General features: G+C 36.7%; 1 protein-coding gene and 1 long non-coding RNA gene across 3 annotated transcripts in view; one reads left to right on the forward strand and one right to left on the reverse strand.

Moving 5' to 3' along the window:
• The window catches only part of NDUFS4 (NADH:ubiquinone oxidoreductase subunit S4), a 113,297-nt gene that overhangs the window by 23,510 nt on the left and 69,355 nt on the right, over window positions 1–20,432 (reverse strand). For both annotated transcript variants that reach the window (XM_047867389.1, XM_047867398.1), the window contains exon 3: window positions 12,160–12,332. In XM_047867389.1, coding sequence (XP_047723345.1) covers window positions 12,160–12,332 — 173 coding nt within the window. The remainder of the gene's footprint in view (window positions 1–12,159; window positions 12,333–20,432) is intronic.
• On the forward strand, window positions 1,349–16,624 carry LOC125170712 (uncharacterized). Its single transcript, XR_007154076.1, has 3 exons — window positions 1,349–1,645; window positions 13,069–13,112; window positions 15,880–16,624. It is a non-coding gene; the product is annotated as an uncharacterized LOC125170712 (long non-coding RNA).

A 20,432-nucleotide genomic window follows, 5' to 3' on the forward strand; every position in this document is an offset into this window, starting at 1 on the left:
CCCACATTGGGCTCTGTGCTGACAACTCAGAGCCTAGAGCCTGCTTCAAATTCTCTTGTCTCCTTCTCTCTGCCTCTCTCTCTCTCTCTCTCTCTCTCTCTCAAAAATAAACATTAAAAAAAAATAAAAGAAACATCCTCTATTAAAAATAAATGGTCAACATAAATATGATCCAGTAATTTGGTGAGTGTTGTCATTCATGTCAGCTTAGCTGAGAATAGGAAACAAAACAAACTGTAGGAAAAACTCAGGAGCCAGGAGCTCTCCTTTCTGCAAAGGTGGTACAGCTTTTATTCTTCTCACTTTATTTATGAAGAATTACACACGTAGGTTAACAGTAACAACTTGTATCAGTTTCCATCCTTTTCCTTCTCTGTCTACTATGTTGCGCAATTCTTCTCTAAGTATGTTGCCACCACCAGTCACACCACCAGTCACCCTTTCTCCTTCCTCAAACTTCCGATTCTTTCCTAACTAATCTTTCTGCCTCCTTTCCTGACTCCAATCTACCCTTCATCTTGTTGCCAGATTAATTTTCCTAAAGTTCAACTCTCAAACTCATTGTCCAACTTTAAAATTTAAAATAGTTCCCACTGTCTACCAAATTAATTTCAAAATCTCCTACACTTTGGCACTCAAGCCCTTCTACAATATGATCAAAACCCACACTTTCCAGTCTTCTTCTTAATTATTTCCCTTGAAAGTAACAAACAGTTCAAACAGATTGCTAAGTGTTCCTCTGAAGGCAACCTATACGTTCCCACCAGCTGAATCTGTTCCTTCCACTAGGAATACAGAGGGAGACAAGAACACATCAGCATATCAAAGTCCATCCCAACCATCTCTCGGTCTGCAATGAATACCAATCTTTTACATGAAGTCTTTTACAGTTTACCCTCCTCCATCTATAAATAATCTCTTTTTAATCTTTACCAAATATAATCTGTACTTCTATACTTATTTTAAGTTATTTTTTGAGAGAGAAAGAGGGAAAGAGAATCCCAAGCAGGCTTGAATGCGGGCTTGAACCCACAAATTGTGAGAGCATGACCTGAGCTGAATTCGGATGCTTAACTGACTGAGCCACTCAGGTGCCCCTGTACTCCTATTTTTAAACTTGATTTGCTCAATTCCCAATTACTGAGGTTCCAATTTGGATAATGGCAGATTTACCTGTCATTAAAATCAGACTTACCTGCCTAACAATTACATAATTATAAACTATGGACAAAACAAAATGAAAAACCAACTGTTTGAAGGGAACAGAGTGACCAAAAGCAGGAAAGAAAATGAATTGAACATTGGAAAGAAGGGAAACACAAGGGTTTAGATAAGTTGATACTGTTTTTTCCTTAAAGGTACTCTCTGGTGTAGATAGCTAGGACCATCAAGAAGTCAAGCAGAAAGCCAGTCTTATTAGCACAAGGAATCTGGAGAGAGTGTTTAGGATTGCCAGAGCTGCTGGCAAGTTAGGGGAAGAAACAGTGAAAAGGAATCTGAAGAGGAGGGAAATTCTGAACTGCACACAAATGGACAAGACTCTCAACAACTGAGAAGGCTGAAACAACTAAGCAGAGGTTTCAACTGCTGTTTACTTGCTACAGGGAAGACTAAGTCTGGAGTCCCACAGACTTAGAAGGACTTGGTAAGTACTTCGTACTTTCCAACAAAACCTCAAAAGAGCCATGCCTTTTTATTTTCTAACACTGTGTTCTAGGGCTAAGACCAGAGTAAAATTGAAACAGACCCACCCTAACAAAGCAAAACATATATCCTCCATAAATTCAAGGTAATCTATCAGTCACTGCACTGTCTGCTAAAACAAAACTTATCTCATAACCAGCGTCATTAACTGAATAGGCATAAGGATAGAGAATTAAAGAATGGTACTGAATAGAAATTCATTTGATCAGGGGTCAATCAGCATATTAATATGAAGTCATAGGTTCACCAAGAGATATGTATAAGAATCTTCATTTTAAGTATTATAATAACCCCCAATTGAAAATTGTTATAAAAGATAGCAGGCCCAAAATGGAGTCATTTGTGTTTAGCAAATCAAAACTTCATAGCTAATTGCAATTTCAATCTCTCTCAAGAATGTAATCTTAAAATAGTCAATCTGGAATAACAATCAGAGAGATGAGGAAATCTGCTGTTTCCTTATCCTTGCCTCCTATATTTTGCACAGCATTTTGAAGCTTCTTTGTATATGCTAGATGGAATGCTGCTGGATTCATGAATAACTGAATACAAGCCAATTTGATCTTTAAATTTACTCAGTTGAATTTTGTTTTTAACAGATTTGGTGGCAGCTATGGGATATGAAGCAAACTTCTGATGGCATTTAGGGACAATGAGAAACAGGGGAAGTACCCACGAATCCTTTTGAATTCTTGGTCTTTTTCACTTTTTTTTTTTTTTTTGAGATAGAGAGAGGGTGGAAGTGAGTAAGGGGCAGAGAGAGAGAAGTACAGCTCACCCCAAGTGGGGCTCAAGCTCACCCAATGTGGGACTTGAACTCATGAACTGTGAGATCATGACCTGAGCCAAAATTAGATGCTTAACGACTGAGTCACTCAGGCACCCTTTTTTTCCACCATTTCTAAGAGTCATGGGTAAGTTCCTGATTCTGATCTCTGCTCTCTTTGCGTCAAGCTCCAAACCTAATTGGCTTACCAGTAAGTTCCATGGGAGCTGCTGGTAGTTCAGGCCACAATTCTGGTTTAACTGTCTGAAACCCCAGGGTCCTTAATTCTGTCCCAAGACCTATGGGGGAACTGTCAATGGCAGTTGCAGTTTCCCACTGATGTGGAGCCTCCAGTACCCATTTGTCGGTGTCTGCTCGTTCAATCCTTTCCCCAGTCCAAGGTTTCATGATAGAAATTACTGGCGGTGCACACAGGACTATCCCATGGCCAGAGCACAGTACTATCTCTTGGTTATTGCCAATATAGTAAGGTATACATGTTTGATTGTCTTGTTTTGTGTAAAGGTTAATGTTAATGGGGATGATGGAAGCCAAAAAGCTGCAAAAATTGGTGGGAACATGTTAGGCACTTAAAAGCTGTTAGAGCAATCGCCACCTAACTCAGAGATCCCCATGTTAGTATAAGTCGGCTACAGAATGGATTAGATTGACACTAAGTCACTGTCAACCTCAAGAACATTTCTGTGCAATGAGGTATACTGCAAAACACCATAAAACCCCCAATGCAGCAGCACATCCCTTACAAGTATCCCTTTCAGTTTGGTTCTGAGAGACCCAAAGGCTTAGCTAGAATAACAACAAAAGGGAAGGGATCCTTAAATTCTAAAAAGTTAAGCATGCCACCTTCTGACACACCTGCATATTTTGTCTCAGAAGCTATAAATATCTACAAGATTGTCAAAATGTTATTAGAGACAACCTAGAATTAATTACAATGGCCATTATGGGGAATGTTACAATTAGATGAGATCATTCATTTAAGAAATGTACTTGAAAACAAGGGTTCCTAAACTGAACAAACAGAATGAGATATCTATTTTAATTGGTATTCAGAAGGTTCCAAAATGCATCAAGATTCCAAAAATGCTTCATTAAAAAAATGAAGCAAAAGACTAATGAAAAATTAAAGACACAAGAGGTACTTAAAAAAAAGACAATAAAACTCCTACTGCTCACCTCAAATCTTCCTTTCCCTGCGTACTCAACACTCTACTAATCCTGTATCTGAACTGCCTTTCCACTCTGAAGAGAATATTAAAAGGTTATCTTTTACAATAAAAACACCTGAGGTTGTGGGGTGACTCTCTTTCACTCATTGGTCAAAGACTAAATTAAAACCATAGTTAAAAGAATTTTAACTATGGACGATCCCCAAAAGTTTTCTGAAGAAGTTATTAGAGCCAGGTTGCCAGATCTTGTCCTCTTGTGCACATGTTGGTGGGACCTGGTAAAGCCCAAAAATGGATGCAGGAAGCAAGATGGTATAACCCCAAGGATGATATCCAAGATCCTTAACCTTCAATCTGGTCCCCTCCTGGACTGGAAAAGGTTCACAGAACAGCAACCAATCTTTAAAAGCCATTCCTAGTGTCCCCCTCTTCAAACATGTACATTTATTTATTATTTGTATATTGTTCAAACATGCAAACAAACAAAGATGAATCTGTTACAGACTTTAAGCCCACTTGGAAGCTTTCTTCCTACAGCATTCTGGGGCTCCAGAATAAGAATAAGGTCACCCAACTTGCTCTAGCTGCTCTATTTGTCAATGGAGTATCTCCTGAGATTAGTGAATTGATAAACAGAAAACAGGATGGAGACAACTGACTGACTGAACCTGTGACCATAGCTGAGCACTTTGAAGGAACTTTGAAACAAGACCACAAACAAAAGTCTGCCAAGATACTGGCCATAGAGATATAATAACTCCAAGGCCAGGCACCTAAAATAACACCTAGGTCCCCCACATGATACCCCCCCCACTAGGGGTCCACAATCAAACCATGGCCCAAGTGTTGATGTTTCATTTGTAATCAAACGGGACAATGGAAAAAATGTGTCTTCAAAGGTCCTATGTAAATCTGTGAACATCAACTCAGTGAAGTAGATGTCTCCTCCAGAAAAGTAAAAAGCTTTAGCCATCTGAACAAGTAACCTTAACCTATACCATCTACGAGAAAAACAACTTAGATCCAACTTCTTTTATAACTAGTGAGTTGTGTATTACTGTACCTGATTGACGGCTGTAATTTATTTTTCTTCGAAGTTTATTTATTTGAGAGAGAGAGAGGTAAACCGAGAATCCCAAGCAGGTGCCATGCTCAGTGCAGAGACAGACACAGAGCTAAATCTCAGGAACTGTAAGATCATGAGCTGAGATGAAATCAAGAGTCGGATGCTTAACTGACTGAGCCACTCATGTACCCCTGTGCAAGTAATTTTAAAATAGAAGTTAGAAGTTCTACATTTACATCTGTCTGTATGTCTATGTGTCAAAATATATGTGTTACAGATAGGTGGATTTTTTAAAATCTCTTAATGGTATTGGTAAAATTAATTTGTAAAAGAGTTCTATTTAATTGGCTTGAAGAAAATTAAGCACCTCTATAAATTAAGGCATTCGTAAAATTCTCAACTATACAATAGAAACTCAAATGCTTTTCAGACTCATGTGATCTGTGAAAATATTCAGTATCAAAGCCAATTTAAGTTTGTTGGCTTAATTAAAATAGGCATGTCTTTAGAATTATCAATAGTGAATATAATGCAGACATACAACTTTTATTAACTTGGGTTTACTAGTCCACGTTCACATTATCTGTTACAAAACTTATCAGCAAGAAAAATAACTTGGGATGATGAAATTTCAGAAGTGATCTAAACAAAATTTTTAAGAACAAGTGAATTACAGAGATGTAAGCAGGATAAAGATTTTTAGATGAAATTTTTTAAGTTTCCCAAATCTTTTTGGTAACCCGAAACCTTAAAGTTTTGCTAAGTTAAATGATGGTGAATCATTACATATCTAGATCATTTGCAAATAAGATAAAATACTGAAACATTTAATTACTGAATATAGGTTTATCTACTTTACCTTCCTTTTATAGAGGAACTCAAGGTTTTTGGATGTATTAGTAAATATGTTTTGTGCCTGAGAAATTTACTATGAGAAAACATGTGTTCCCAGATATAACAAAATTATGTCTGCCAATCTACAGAATGCTAGTGTAAGAGACAGTTCATAACTATTTGTTTACTTCCTTATTTTCATTAAAAAATAAGAGTTTTAGGGGTACCTGGCTGGCTCAGTCAGTAGAGAATTCAACTCTTGATCTCAGAGTCATGAGTTCAAGTCCCACATTGGACATGGAGCCTACATAACTTTTTTAAAGGTTTTTAGGGTTAAAAATTCTAACATATGTAATTAATGCCACTAAGGTTTGTGGAAGAAAAAGAATCTTTGGACGAGTATTAGGCATGGTCAAGACTGGCTAAGATTAGAATAAATTTCAGTGAACAAGTAAGCTAGTAAGATTAGAATGTGGTTTTTCTCTCTGTTAAAAGGACAAAATTTTCTTGGGACTGTTGGTCTGCTTTTGATAAGAGATAGTAAAAAAAATTATTATTCCTTTACCGTTTTGACTAATCTGCCTAGAAATCAAAGATTTTGTCTTGTCAAAATAATTTCCTGTGTTTCATGTTGTTTTTTTATCACACCTTTAGTTACTTAAATTTAATTACTTCCCTATTTAAAAAGTTAAGCTTATTGTTTTACAATAATCTAACTTTTTTTAAAGTAGGCTCCATGCCGCAACATGGGGCATGAACCCTGAGATCAAGAGTCATGTTCTACCAACTGAGCCAGTCAGGTGCCCCCTAATTTAACATTTTGTATTTGCTCTCAGAGTCTTTAATTGTCCCTATGGTTAACTGGATAACTAAGTATTATTTCACACTAACCTACGATCCAACTTGACCAAGTGTTTTTTAACCCTTGATATTTTTTATCAACTTTCCAAAATTCAAACTCCAAATGAAGTATTTTTGACCTTGAACTAACTTTAAGATTTTTCTAGAGGGTCTCCAAAAATTGCAAAAGATTTGTATTCTCTTCTTATAAAAAGGGAGATGTTAAACTAGTTAGGCTTATTTGATATGTTAGGTGACAGGAGAAGCCATGTCAGATAAAATAATATTAAGCCTTCTTTATGTAATTTATATAGGTATGTACTATAAGTTTTCTAAAATTTCTAGAAATCTGATGTCCTGGTGTAATGTTATCATTCATAATTCTACTTCTCTTAAAATGTTGTGTAACACAATAACCAAATTTCCTTGTCAATTCCATTTACAGAGATACGTTGTTTTACTCTGATGCTTCAGTGTTCCTAAGAAAGTGCTACCATTTTCAAGGAGATTCATGGAAAGGATTTTGACAAGTACAGGTTTCTTTTTTTTTAAAGATTTTTATTTTTTTAAGTAATTTCTATACCCAATGTGGGGCTCAAACTTACAACCCTGGGATCCAGAATTGTATGCTCTACCAACTGAGCCAGCCAGGCGCCCTGACAAGTACAGGTTTCTCATAACTAAGATCATAAAACTAAACTGGGTAGGAATTTCCAGAACTATTAGAAAAAAATGGATTCAAGAATTAATAACATGGTGGGTGCTGGCTGGCTCAGTCAGAGCATGCAACCCCTTGATCTTGGGGTTGTGAATTTGAGCCCCACATTGGGTGTAGAGCCTACTTAAAAAAAAAATAAAGGATTAGTAACATGGAACTGAGTGGACTGATAAAAATTATAATTTATAGAACTTCTTATCTGAAAGACTGCTGGTTCTTTAATGTTTTGTTTTTCCAGACTTTGCAAACTTTTTCTCTTAAGCTATTAATGATTTACAACAATTTGGTTAAGTATACCTTTGTAAACAAAGATGAAACTCTGAAGTATTCTTTTCATAGCAATATAGCTAGTTATTTACAGAACTTCAATAAAAGTCCTTGGGGCACCTAGGTAGCTCAATATGTTAAACGTCAGATTTTGGCTCCAGTCATGATCTCACAGTTTGTGAGTATGAGCCCCACACTGGGCTCTGTGCTGTCAGCATGGAGTCTGCTTTGGATACTCTGTCCCTCCCTGGCTTTCTCTCAAAAATAAACACTACAAAAAATTTTTTAAAAATCTGTTCTCCTTATAACAAGACACAATTGGAAACACTGGCTATATCACCAAGGCCTTTTTTAAAATTTTAATGTGTATTTATGATTTTGAGAGAGAGACAGATATGAGTGGGGGAGGGGAAGAGAGAGAGAGGGAGACACAGAATCCAAAGCAGGCTCCAGACTCTGAGCTTTCAGCTCAGAGCCCAACACAGGACTTGAACTCACAAACTGCAAGATCACGACCTGAGCCAGTCGGATGCTTAACTGACTGAGCCACCCAGGCGCCCCTACCAAGGCTTTGATAGGAATGATTTTGCAGGTAAAATCTGATGGCCAGTCCCTTGGAAGCTTTTCACAGTTCGAGATTCCTTATGAAATGTTTCAGCAAAGCAGTGTTCAAAAAAAACTCATATGGTAAGTCACTATTCTCACTGCACTTATGTAAACAATCAGGCCAAGTTTACTGCCGATTAGTTTTACTGTGTTTATCTTTGGTTTTTAAAAAAAATGGAGTTAATTGTAGAGCATAATGTTTGTACCTTTTTAAATGCTGGATCCTAGCCCTATGAACTATTTTTGAGGTTTTGTTGTATTCCTATAAACTAGACTGGATCCTAAATTTTTCTAGTTTCATCAATTATCTGGCTACAACTCTCCAAATTAATATTTTCCATTTTCCCTCACACTTGGAATCACTGAGAACAAAGACTGCCTTTGAATCTCCTCAGAAAGGGCTCTACTCGTTCCTCCTCACCACCTAGATGGAGCCGAACTTCAAGGACTAGAATCTCAGGCACATATTTCACAGCTGAAAAAGGCTTTGCCTAAGATCTAATAATGTGCAAAAGCTGGAAACCTTCAAATCAGATTGAAGAAGAGAAGTAGGTGACAATGATGTAGATTACTTCCTCCCAAGATCCCAGATCAAGACTTCATACGTTAGCTAAAACCTTCTCTTCTTGTCATCAAAAACTCTGGTCTATATATTAGAGAGCCCTTGGTCCATTTCCCTGTCTTTAGTTAATAACCTCAAAACTTGGGGAACTTTGCATCTAGGTTCTCTATAAAGAAAGGAATACCAGGGCGCCTGGGTGGCTCAGTCGTTTGAGCATCCAACTTTGGCTCAGGTCATGATCTCGCGGTCTGTGAGTTCGAGTCCCGCATCGGGCTCTGTGCTGACAGCTCAGAGCCTGGAGCCTGCTTCGGATTCTCTCTCTCTCTCTCTCTCTCTCTCTCTCTCTCTCTCTGCCCCTCCCCCACTCGTGCTCTGTCTCTTTGTCAAAAATAAATGTTAAAAAAATAAAAGAAAAAGAAAGGAATACAAGGAAAGGGTAACCAAAATAAAACTGCCTGTGTAGTCTACAGGCCATTAAAATATAACTGGCTTCCATGGCTGTCACTTTCCAGTCTGGAGCCACAGATTAAAATGAGAATTACTGGGAGGCATTCAGGATTCACTTCCTTTGGCAGGCAGGGCTCTAATTCCCTGGTCAATACCACCTGCTGTGGATTACTTCTGGGGAAGCTGAAACTAGTTACATAAGATCACCTAGAAAGCCACTTGGCATAAAACGGTTGACTCTTTCCATGGAGTCTTTGACTGAATTGATTTTGATTGGTTTGCATCTTGGAGACCATGGTTCTAAAGTCCCATCCAAACACTGGGAATTGTCTTGTTTATTATAATCATACTAATCCTTCCTGGAATGATGTATCCTCTCAAAAACTTTAAATGCATGTTCCTATCCTCTACCCAACAAGCAAATAATCTTCCTAAGACTGAAAGGAACCAAAAGGGGGCACCTGGGTGGCTCAGTCAGTTAAGCGTCCAACTTCGGCTCAGGTCATGATCTCATGTTCCATGAGTTTGAGCCCCACATCAAGCTCTGTGCTGACAGCTCAGAGCCTAAAGCCTGCTTCAGATTCTGTGTCTCCCTCTCTCTCTGCCCATCCCCAGCTCATGTTCTTACTCTTAAAAATAAATAAACATAAAATAAATTAAAAACAAAAACCAAAAAAACAAAAAGAATGACCAACTTAAAAAAATTAAGAACCTGGGGCACCTGGGTGGCTCATTTGGTTGAGCATCCGACTTCAGCTCAGGTCAAGACCTCATGGTTCATGAGTTCAAGCCCCGCATTCGGCTCTGCGTTGACAGTGCAGAGCCTGCTTGGGATTCTGTCTCTCTTTCTCCCCCTACCCCGCTTGCTCTCTCTCTCAAAATAAATCAATTTAAAAAAATAAAAAAAAAAAAATTAAGAACCTGAAGCTGTGGTCTGTCACAGACACTAAGACCTGTGAATACCACCCAAAGGATTAACAAAAGCTGTGAGAGGGGCACCTGGGTGTTTCAGTCGGTTAAGCATCAGACTCTTGATTTCAGCTCAGGTGATGATCTCTTGGTTTGTGAGATCGAGCCCCAAGTCAGACTCTGAACTAACAGTGTGGAGCCTGCTTGGGATTCTCTCTCTGCTTCTATGCCTCTCCCTGGCTCCTGCTCTTTCTCTCAAAATAAATAAACATTTAAAAAAAGAAAAAGCTGGGAGAACTTCAAAGTGGTAGCTGGGAGTGATGCTAATGCCTTTAATTTTGATGTTATCTCTCAGTTATGCTGAGAGTCTGATTTAATTTTTTAAAAAATCAAAATAGGCTCAAAATGGAGTCATTTGCGCTAAGCCTCACATCGACAAAGCAAGACTGCATACCTAACTGTAATTTCAACCTCTCCCAGAAATGTAACCTTAAACTAGTCAATTCTAGAATTTCCCCATCAGCAATAGTGAGGTAATCCACCCAATAGACCAGACCCCCTTCTGTCTGCAGAGAAGAGGTAATCCATACTTTCCCTATCTCTGACCATTCTGCCAATTAAAGCCTTCCATTTTGGGGGTGCCTGGATGGCTCAGTCGGTAGACTATGTGACTTCTGATCTCAGGGTTGTGAGTTCAAGTCCCACGCTGGATGCGAGATTAAAAATAAAATCTTAAGAAAAAAAAAAAAAGTCTTCCATTTTGTATAGTTCTTTAGAGTTCCTTTCTATTAGCTAGATGGGATGCTACCTGATTCATATATCACTGAATAAAGCCTATTTGATCTTTAAATTTATTAATAAAACTACGCAAATACCATTAATAAATAGTGCAATGGATGAATCTTGCAAATAGAGGAAAACATTAAAATCTCATGTGACTTAAAGAGTAATCACAGCATTTAAAACACTGAATACGGACACCTAAAAAACTGCCTATATATCATCTTGTCAAATAAAATATAATTGTATTTAAACTGCACATGGCAGACATTTTTAACAAAAACTCCCCCAGGTACATTGTAAGAAAAGATGTTAAATATCAGACTTTTTTACAGTTAGACATAATTTAAACTGATAACCACCTTCAACTAAAGACTGGACACATAAAATGCTCTAGGAGTCTCAATAAGATTGACAATTTTCTAGCTTATCTGGCTGTTTTCTCTAGGAGCAGCAACAAACAGCAGCTTTTATTCAATTAGAGGCAGTCCTGCCATTTAACATTTGAGTTTTATTCCACCACAGAGATTTACGTTACTGACTTCATTGGTGCCACCGAATTTACAACCACTTTATTCCAATGCACTATAAATTTGTTAATCACAAGATCTCAGGAACTTGCAAGTTTCCCTCAAAATAGCTAATTTCTTTTTTTTTCATTAATGCTTATTTATTTTTGAGAGAGAGAGACAGAGCATGAGCAGGGAAGGGGCAGAGACAGAGGGAGACACAGAATCTGAAGCAGGCTCCAGGCTCTGAGCTGTCAGCACAGAGCCCGACATGGGCTCCAACTCATGAACTGTGAAATCATGACCTGAGCCAAAATTACACTCTTAACCGACTGAGCCACCCAGTCGCCCCTAATTTCTTTCTTTTCTTAAAAAAAAAATCTATTTACTTATTTTGAGAGAGAGCATGTACAAGTGGTGGAGGGAATGAAACAGAATCCCAAGCAGCCTCTGCACTGTTAGCACAGAACCTGACTAGGGGTCTAAGCTCACTAACCATGAAATCATGAACTGAGCTGAAACCAGGAGTCAGACGCTTAACCGACTGAGCCACCCAAGCACCCCATAATACCTAATTTCTAAACTCACTCTTCTCCTTACAAACAACAACAAAAAATAATTTATACGTAAACAAAAGTGTCATTAAATTATTAACACTATTCACACAGTGTATCTTAAACAGCTTGGGACCATGCTAACAATGCTTAGCGTCAGCCATTTTTATCCAGTAAATAGTTCTCTGAAAAGACTGTTTCTTTGATTTTTGTGCTGGGCCACCCTTACATGAGCATTAAATACATATTCATGTAAATATAATATATAGGTCTATCACAACATTATACCTACAAAAATGGTCTCAAAAAGTATTGTCAACATATTGGATTTACAATTTAACATATTTAAAAGGAAAACCCACACAGAAAAAGCAGAAACAATATTTAAATTAAACCAAAGTACTCACGTTGATGCCCAACCCATCAAAGGATTTTCCCATCGCTCCCTGGTATCAAACTCCATCTTCCATTTCTTTGTGTTGTTTACTCCAGACTGCATGTTATTGCGAGCAGGAACAAAGATCCTGACTTTTCTAGTTTTGATATGCTCTACTGGAACGCCAGTTAAAGTAGTGATATCCTACAGAAAAAGAAGCAAACACATTTCTAACCGCTCACATACACTCTGATGTACTTTTGCTGCTTTTTATGTTCATGCAATTCTATTCAGACTTATAAACTGGGGTTTTTAGCTTTCTGACTTCACTACTCTGCTTTTACCATATAAACTGCTATTTTAATATCTGGAAAAGGTATACTGGGAGGAGTGTTAGGGTACAGTGGGAAAGGGTTCATGAAAAAAAAATTAGGTCCCTTTTGTCCAATAAAGCATTGATAATTTCTGAAGAGTTTGCTGGTAGAAGAGCCTATAGACTCTTATTTCATGAGCAGGTGTAACTAGTAAGCAGAGAAAGAATGTGAATGGGTATTAAAATTAAGGGGAGGGGCATTTCAGTGGCTCAATTAGTTAGGCATCCGACCTCAGACCTCAGCTCAAGTCAAGATCTCAGTTTGGTCTGTGAGTTCAAGCCCTGCATCTGGCTTGCTGCTGTCAGCACAGAAACCGCTTCAGATCCTCTGTCCTCTTCTCTCTCTGTGCCTCCCACGCACGTGTGCTCTCTCTCAAAATACATATATTTTTTAAAAAGTAAGGGCATATAAAAAGTTACTTTTAAATAGAAAAAAAAATCTATTATCAGTGGTTTCTGTATCAAACTGCTTACAAGAAGTCATTTCCTTCAGGGGAAGGCCTAAACCTTTTGTTAAATAAAATCAATTATAAACTTTAATTAGCATTTTGATTTATCTCCTTTTAGTGAAATCTACTGAAAAGAACCCACACCAAATTTATTCTGCAAAGGTAAGCCATAAAAGTTACAGTTTTTGCAGAAATGTGATATGAAAACAATGGTAACTTTCTTGATTCTCTTTTTTTTTTTTAAATAATTTTAACAAATGCTCAAAGTGATAAATGCCTACAATTTTGATGCCCCAGATTAGACATATTTGTCAAACATAGTAGCAGTCTGGACACAAACAATAAAGTAATTCAGAGTTTAAGTCTCCTTTCAGTAATGGTAGAATATTTGATCAAAGTAAGATCATATCAGGGTTAATCATATTCTTACAAATGAAGCATTTTAAAACCATGGTTCACTTACTAAATTTTTAAAAACTGGTTAAAAACAACAGAGTTAACATGAAAAAAATCACCAAACTTGTGAAAACTAGAAAATTTTGTGAATTTCTATTTCATTGTAACATATCCCCTAAAGAAGACTAATGTTAATTTATAGTTCCACTCTAAACAATGCTATGGACCAAATAATTACTGTCAACACTTAGTGTGGCAACATATACTGGGAAAATACTAAGCGCATTTCTGACTTCACTAGTCTTCCTACTCACAGATTAAGAAAACACTGTTTAAAGTTATTTTAGCTGGCAACCAATCTTCTGCTTAACACAATACCTTTCCACCTGCACCGATAAGTAGGTGTGGTTACTTTGTCACAGCTTGTCTGTTTGGAGAAACTATCAAAATAATCCATATAAATATTTACACAAATACGCACTTCTAGTATGTGCCTACATTTAAAAAGTTTCTTAAATAAAATAAATGCAATTGGTTCATAATTTCTAAATGTATGAATATAAGTTTTAATTGGTAATTTTTAATCGCCAAGTTTAATTTCAAAGGAATTTCATGTTTTATGACATTTGTTCACTTTCTGAAGCATATTTCTCTACTCAAGAGCTTAAAAGAGACTCCTGGGAAGTCCTCATTGCTTATTTCTTTTGAATTCACTATAGCACTTGTAATCTGTCATATTATTATTTAATATTACATATCTTTATATTAAAGTCCTATTTCCTCAGCTAGAGTTTAAGTGGTATATAAATAAACAATACAAGTGTGTTACAAAATTACAGGGCGAGGCACCATTTCCAAATTCCACAGCAAACCCTCCATAAAAGTTCATAAAAAATAGAACTATAAGTTAGCTACTCTTTGCGACTTACAGGAAAGGAGACATTAAACACTTATAATACCATTTAGCTCAGGAAGATGAGATTATAGGGAACAGATTTACTTTTTCTTTACCTTCTACATTGTGATGTATATATATGACAAAGTAATAGAAAATAAAACTTTTTAAAAAAAGAAACAGCATTTCTTGATTTGTACTATTAAAATAGAAGGGGACAGAATGATTTTTTAGGATGGAAAATCTCTTTTAGTGGCTAAAATGTTACGGAGCTCTTTCTATTTTGAACAACTACCAGTGCTTCCATAGCTTCTCCAAGTATGACATTTTTTTAATTGATCTCATCCCCCAATTTAAAGTTGGCATTGGCACAAAAAAGTTTCTGAATTTTGAAGCCCAAGTTGTTCTGACAAAGTCCCTGCTCTTGCCTGCAGAAGACATGTAAGGTGCCGCAGCAGAGTTGAGCTGCTGCCAAAGACCGAGAATGAAAAGGCTTGGCATCTCTCACATACTTGACACCTAAAGGGCACAGAAGCTCTAAAATTCCTAGTCCCTGTAGGCACACTCTCAGTCTAGACAAACTGATTTCTCACACTTTTAAAATGCATTACGACACTATTGTTATCATTTCATCCACACGGCTTCAGCTAGTGACAGAAGAACCTGTCCTTTAAGCCACATTTCAATGGACTAAAAGCTCCCACTCCAAGATTCCATTAAAACAATGTAATACTTGAAAAGAACTATGAAGCACTATGTTGAAATCTTCACTTGTGTCTTGAATTCTTTGCTCTCCCTCAAAATAAATAAATAAAACATCTGCAAACTAAACTACATTGAACTAAAGACATTATGTCTAGATTTCTATTTCTGTATTGCAGTATTGGATCACCGGTGGTTTTCTAAAAAGAAAACCCTACTTATCCAAATACTTTGCTGATGTCAATATTGCCTTTAATAGATTTCTCATTTTATTGGCAAAATACGTATTTATAAATAACAATTCATAATTTTCTATGACTACAAAAAAGCTACATCACATTGGATGAGAAGCCTTCAAGTTTTTACCTAAAGAAACTCAACACTCACTAGCTAATAATTATGTATAAATTCTCATAAATCAAGTTATCCTTTAGATAATATACACTAATTTTCTGAGTTTTAAAACTTTTAATTTTTAAACAGTTGAGTCAAGCATAAAACCTGTATTCCAATTATTAAATAATGTTACTATCTTAATAAAATTTCACAAACACCAATCATATGTACCATAATGCGATCTTAAGAAACGTGACTAATGATTCATAGACTGAAGGGCATTCAGATAAATATTTGCTCCTGAAAAGATGCACCTCACAGTTCCAAAGTTCCTCTCTTTCAGCACCATCTCCTCCACAGTCTTAAATTCTGGAAGAGCTTACAGCTGACCTTCTATCTCACAAGTCTACTTAAACGGAAGAGGAATTTAAAAAATCATTAAGAAAGTATATGCCAGTAGATGTAAATGAACTTTATTCTTTCAAATACCAGTTTCCATTATAAAATATTTGTTTTCCATATAAAAACTGTATGATTCGGTTATCAACTGTCCCCATTTATGTTGTGTGAATTCAACTTTTTTTTTTTTTTTTAACAAAGGAAGCAGGGAACAAGCAATGGGAAGTTGGTGTCAAAATGCAGAAAAACCTCCCAGCAAGCTTCTTGCAACCACCCAGGATTTAGAGTCTTGCTGGTCGCTCTCTTTTCAATACCAGAATTTCACACATTTCAATGACTATTATGACTTCAAAGAATCAAATTTTCATCATTGTCCGTCATCTGCCGGTTGATTTGTATAAAGGAGTTCTTCTGCATGCACTCCAAACAAAAGCCTCCTTACTTTTGTGGTTATATATCAAGTTTAAAAGTTTTGTTTGTGACAGTTGTGTCTTTGGTAAATTAGGGTAACACTGAAGGAGTGCAGCTGCTCTGCAGGAACCTCCTTTCTGGCACCATTTCACTTAAATAAAAACTGAATAATTAGCTTCTGCCTTTATTAAACCACAAAAATGCCACTGGCCTTAGTAATTACTTCCAGTTGCCCCACCCACTTAACCTTAATAGTTTACACTTGTCATAAGGAGAAATAAATGAAAAAGGTTTTCACCACTTTGGTGAATTTTTGACAGATCTCCCAGCACATCCAGAAGAGCCAAAATTTTAACCAGGTTTCTGGGTAATAAGGTCAATAAATTGCATGTATGGATCGATGTTGAAAAGTTTTAATAGAGCACATGCTGGAACATTAAGTACAAATACTGCTTATAGAAACTTGTTCTACTGCAAGCTTTTAGTTACCAATTATGTATTTAAATTTATTCTAGGGCTAAAACTGATCTAAATTTGAAGACTGCGTTTATATTCTACTTCAACCATGAAAGATGTTAAAAAAAAATCTGTAATAAAAACTTCCTTTCAAGTACCCTACAGATACTTTGCACAAGAAACTCACTAAGTGGTCTCATAAATAATGAAGGACAGTTTACAAAATAAATTTTATAGTTTGAACAATATAAAGAGTTGACAGCATAACTATAGGTATTTACTTATCATGGAAGAACTTTAAGCACTTCTAAAAAGTCAGTGGTCATCAAAATTCAGATACAAATAAAAACTGTAAAAATACATTAGAGGTGTGCTAGTAGAACTGACTTTTGTTTGTCTGTTAAAGCAACACATTGATGTGGGAATCCAACCAGGTAATGAAACAAGTATTGGAATGCAACATTACATTCTGTATACTGGGCAAGGCTATCACGGAACCAAAAGTTCAGTTTTAAATAAAATGCTAAGATAGAAACAGTAACACGCAAATGACTCTGAAAATCATGTAACACATAATCAAACTAAGAATTACACATAAGTATCAATCCCTAACTATTTTCATTACTCCTAGCTCTTTGTGAACAGGAGCAATGGTTAAAAGCAAAGGGCTGAGTCAAACTGGGTTAGAAGAATACCAAATCACAACTTTGGGCAAATAAACTTCTTTTCATTCACCATCTATAAAATTAACTAAATGAAGTAAAATGAGGACTAATGTATATAAAGTGCTTACCTTAGACAATAAAAAGAATGTATCTCATTTACTCAACGTATTTTTTGGCACCTACTATGTATTAGTTACTAGACATAATGCTCAAAACAGTACAGACATCATCTCTGTCTCATAAAAAGTAATATTGAACTTTTTAAAAAGAACGGAGTGAATAAGTAATGGGAAGCTGGTGTTAAGATACAGAAAATCTCCCATCTTCCTTGAAAAACGAGTTAGTAATCAAAATACAACAAAGGGTTTTGTAATTAGAGTCCATAAGCTGCTTCAAGTTTGAAGGAGAGAAAAATGTAGCTTTTTAAAAACAAGGGCTGAAGGTCCCATTTGTTGTACACATCAAAAACACTGAGTAAAATATGTTAAATGCGTTGTGTTAAGTATGAAAACACATACTGATAAGCCTACAACATTCATGAAACTGAAAGAATAAGATATAATTTACTTTATTTCAACTCAAAATGAAAGATCCTATTATGCCAAGTTATCCATGCCAGAGGCTGCAGGGGATATAAAGACAAAATTTTATTCCTGAATAAGTTTACAATTTGTGCACCCATGGTAGGGGTGATGCGTGGCAGAAATAACTAAATAATCACAATGGAAAATACAATATTGGTTAAGAGAAAGCAAGTAGGATTCAGATAAATCTGGAGGAACCCAAGGACCACCATTTGCTACCTATGCAGTACTGACGAGTTGCTTAAACTCTATGTCCATTTCCTCCTTTAAAAACTGTATCACAGAAGCTATGTAATAGCACTGTTTGGTAGGATTAAATAAAAAAAAATTAATCAAATTTTAAAGGTGAAAGAGTATCAGAAAATATCTGACCAAAGAGGGACAGAGACGATGATTCCTTCAAGATACTTAAGATTTTAACGATACTGGTAAACACTTAATAATATTAAAGAGAAATTTATAAAAATATATCCATATGGTTAACACCCTAGCAACCGTTTTCTTAACTGTTTTACCTACCAATAAATATCCATATACAATTCCACTTTACATAGTTATAATAATACAGTTATTTTGCATTGATTCTTTTGACCTAGTTTTCATATTTGTTTTAATCCTTATTAGTAGTCTATTTAAAAAAAATTAATGCTTATTTATTTTTGAGAGACAGGCAGAGTGTAAGCGGGGGAGGGACAGAGCGAGAGGAAGACAGAATCCAAAGCAGGCTCCAGGCTCTGAGCTGTCAGCACAGAGCTCAATGCAGAGCTCGAACTCACAAGCTGTGAGATCATGACCTGAGCCGGTCAGACGCCCAACCGACTGAGCCACCCAGGTGCCCCATAATCCTCATTAATAGTCTATTAAGTTAATATGTCACAATGTCTTAGCCAATTCTGTCAATGAGCCCTCTTACTAAACTACAGACGCCAATGGTTAAAACCAGAAATAGACAAGACTGCTTAACTCACACTCTAACTAAAACGTATTGTGGTTATTTCTTACTGCACTTTCTTGAGGCATTGACGAAGACATTTTGCAATGACTAAACATTCCAACTGCCAGACCAGAAAGGCTCGAATAGTAAATGAGTGTCTAGAAGACCATACCCTACACATCCCCTTCTCAGACCATGATCATGGGCTAAACACATACTGAATTCCACCTGTGATCAAGAGCTCTCTGCTTGCTTTCTTGCATGGACCACCCCCCACCACAAACTTTCCCTATAAAACTCCAGGTATCCATCTTGCCAGCAGAGAGGTAGGTTGTTAAGGCTTGAACCTGCCACCTCCAATGGCTGCTGGCCCCTGAAATAAATTTCTCCCTTTCTTTTTTCCAAACCCTTATCTCTTGAGTTATTGGCTTCTCTTGCAACAAGTTTGTTCAGCAACAGTGTTGGCAAACGCAGCCAGGAGCTATGGTTCCAATTTGTCCAGCCCCCTCAGGAATCTCCTGGGATGGAGCAGTTGGCTGAGGCAGTGCACCAGGACTCACCCATTCATTTCCTGAGCTAGTGGCCATGATAGATCGATCAGCAATCTCTCATTATTGAAAAATCACACTGTCTTGTTATTATTGCTTTTCCAGTATACTGCAATGAAAATCCCTGTAACCTAATTCCTTTAATCACAACTGAGGGTAGAACTGATAAAGTCCAAGGTTATAAGAATGTTCATGGTCCGTAATATGTCATCAAATTGCTTTCCAAAACTGTGGTCAAATTTTGTATTGCCACCAAAAGGGAAGCCAACTTCCATTTATCCTCTCAAGGCACAGGTATATATTAATTGGCTTGGATTTATTTAGTGTGCGTTCTTCCACGCAAAACTACAGAAGATGAGTTTGGTTTTTGACTTGTAAAAACATACCAAAAATTTAACAAATTTTCCTCAAAAATGACCTAAATGATGTTATATTACTTTATAAGAGCAGCTACCAAAAGAAACCGCCATGAAAAGGTTAACACTCATCTAAAATCTAATTAACTGCCCAAAATATAACTCTGAAACATCACACAATCTCTTTGTAATTGTAGGGGCCAAGGGTAGGCAACACCAATATGGGTCAATTTGGCATGGACATCATTTTGAACTAAAAGCAATCAAAACCCAGCACATTCAGGAAAAGCTCTTTACCTCTAACTGCCTATTTGTACTAACTGCCTATTAACTACCTATTTGTACTAACTGCCTATTTGTACCAGAAAGAGAGCTACTAACAGAGATTCCTCTTTACCTAAGAAATGTATCTATATAATAAGGCAACTCTTGTTTTTTTAAACATCTCCTCTTACCTTCCTGCTAACAGTCTTTCTTCCCTTTGTATCCTCAGATTCCCACCCTCTCTTTAGCTCAAAGAGGCATCATGTTGCTCAACTGTCTTTGGAACTCCAAGGCTATGTGAACTGCCAAATGTACACCATGAAATGTTATTGTCTCCTGTTAATCTGTCTCATGTCAACTTGGTTCTTGGTCCATCCAGAGGGACCTTGAAGGGCAAAATAAATTGTTCCTTCTCAACACAATGGTGTGCGGATAGCAAATATTTTCAGATTTGTTCTGTATATAGTTAATTTTGTAGTACATGATTTAACATATGGCATAGCCAAATCAAGTCTACTAATCAGCTTTTTTATGAG

This window comes from Prionailurus viverrinus, chromosome A1 (assembly GCF_022837055.1).
Source record: "Prionailurus viverrinus isolate Anna chromosome A1, UM_Priviv_1.0, whole genome shotgun sequence".
NCBI lineage: Eukaryota > Metazoa > Chordata > Mammalia > Carnivora > Felidae > Prionailurus > Prionailurus viverrinus.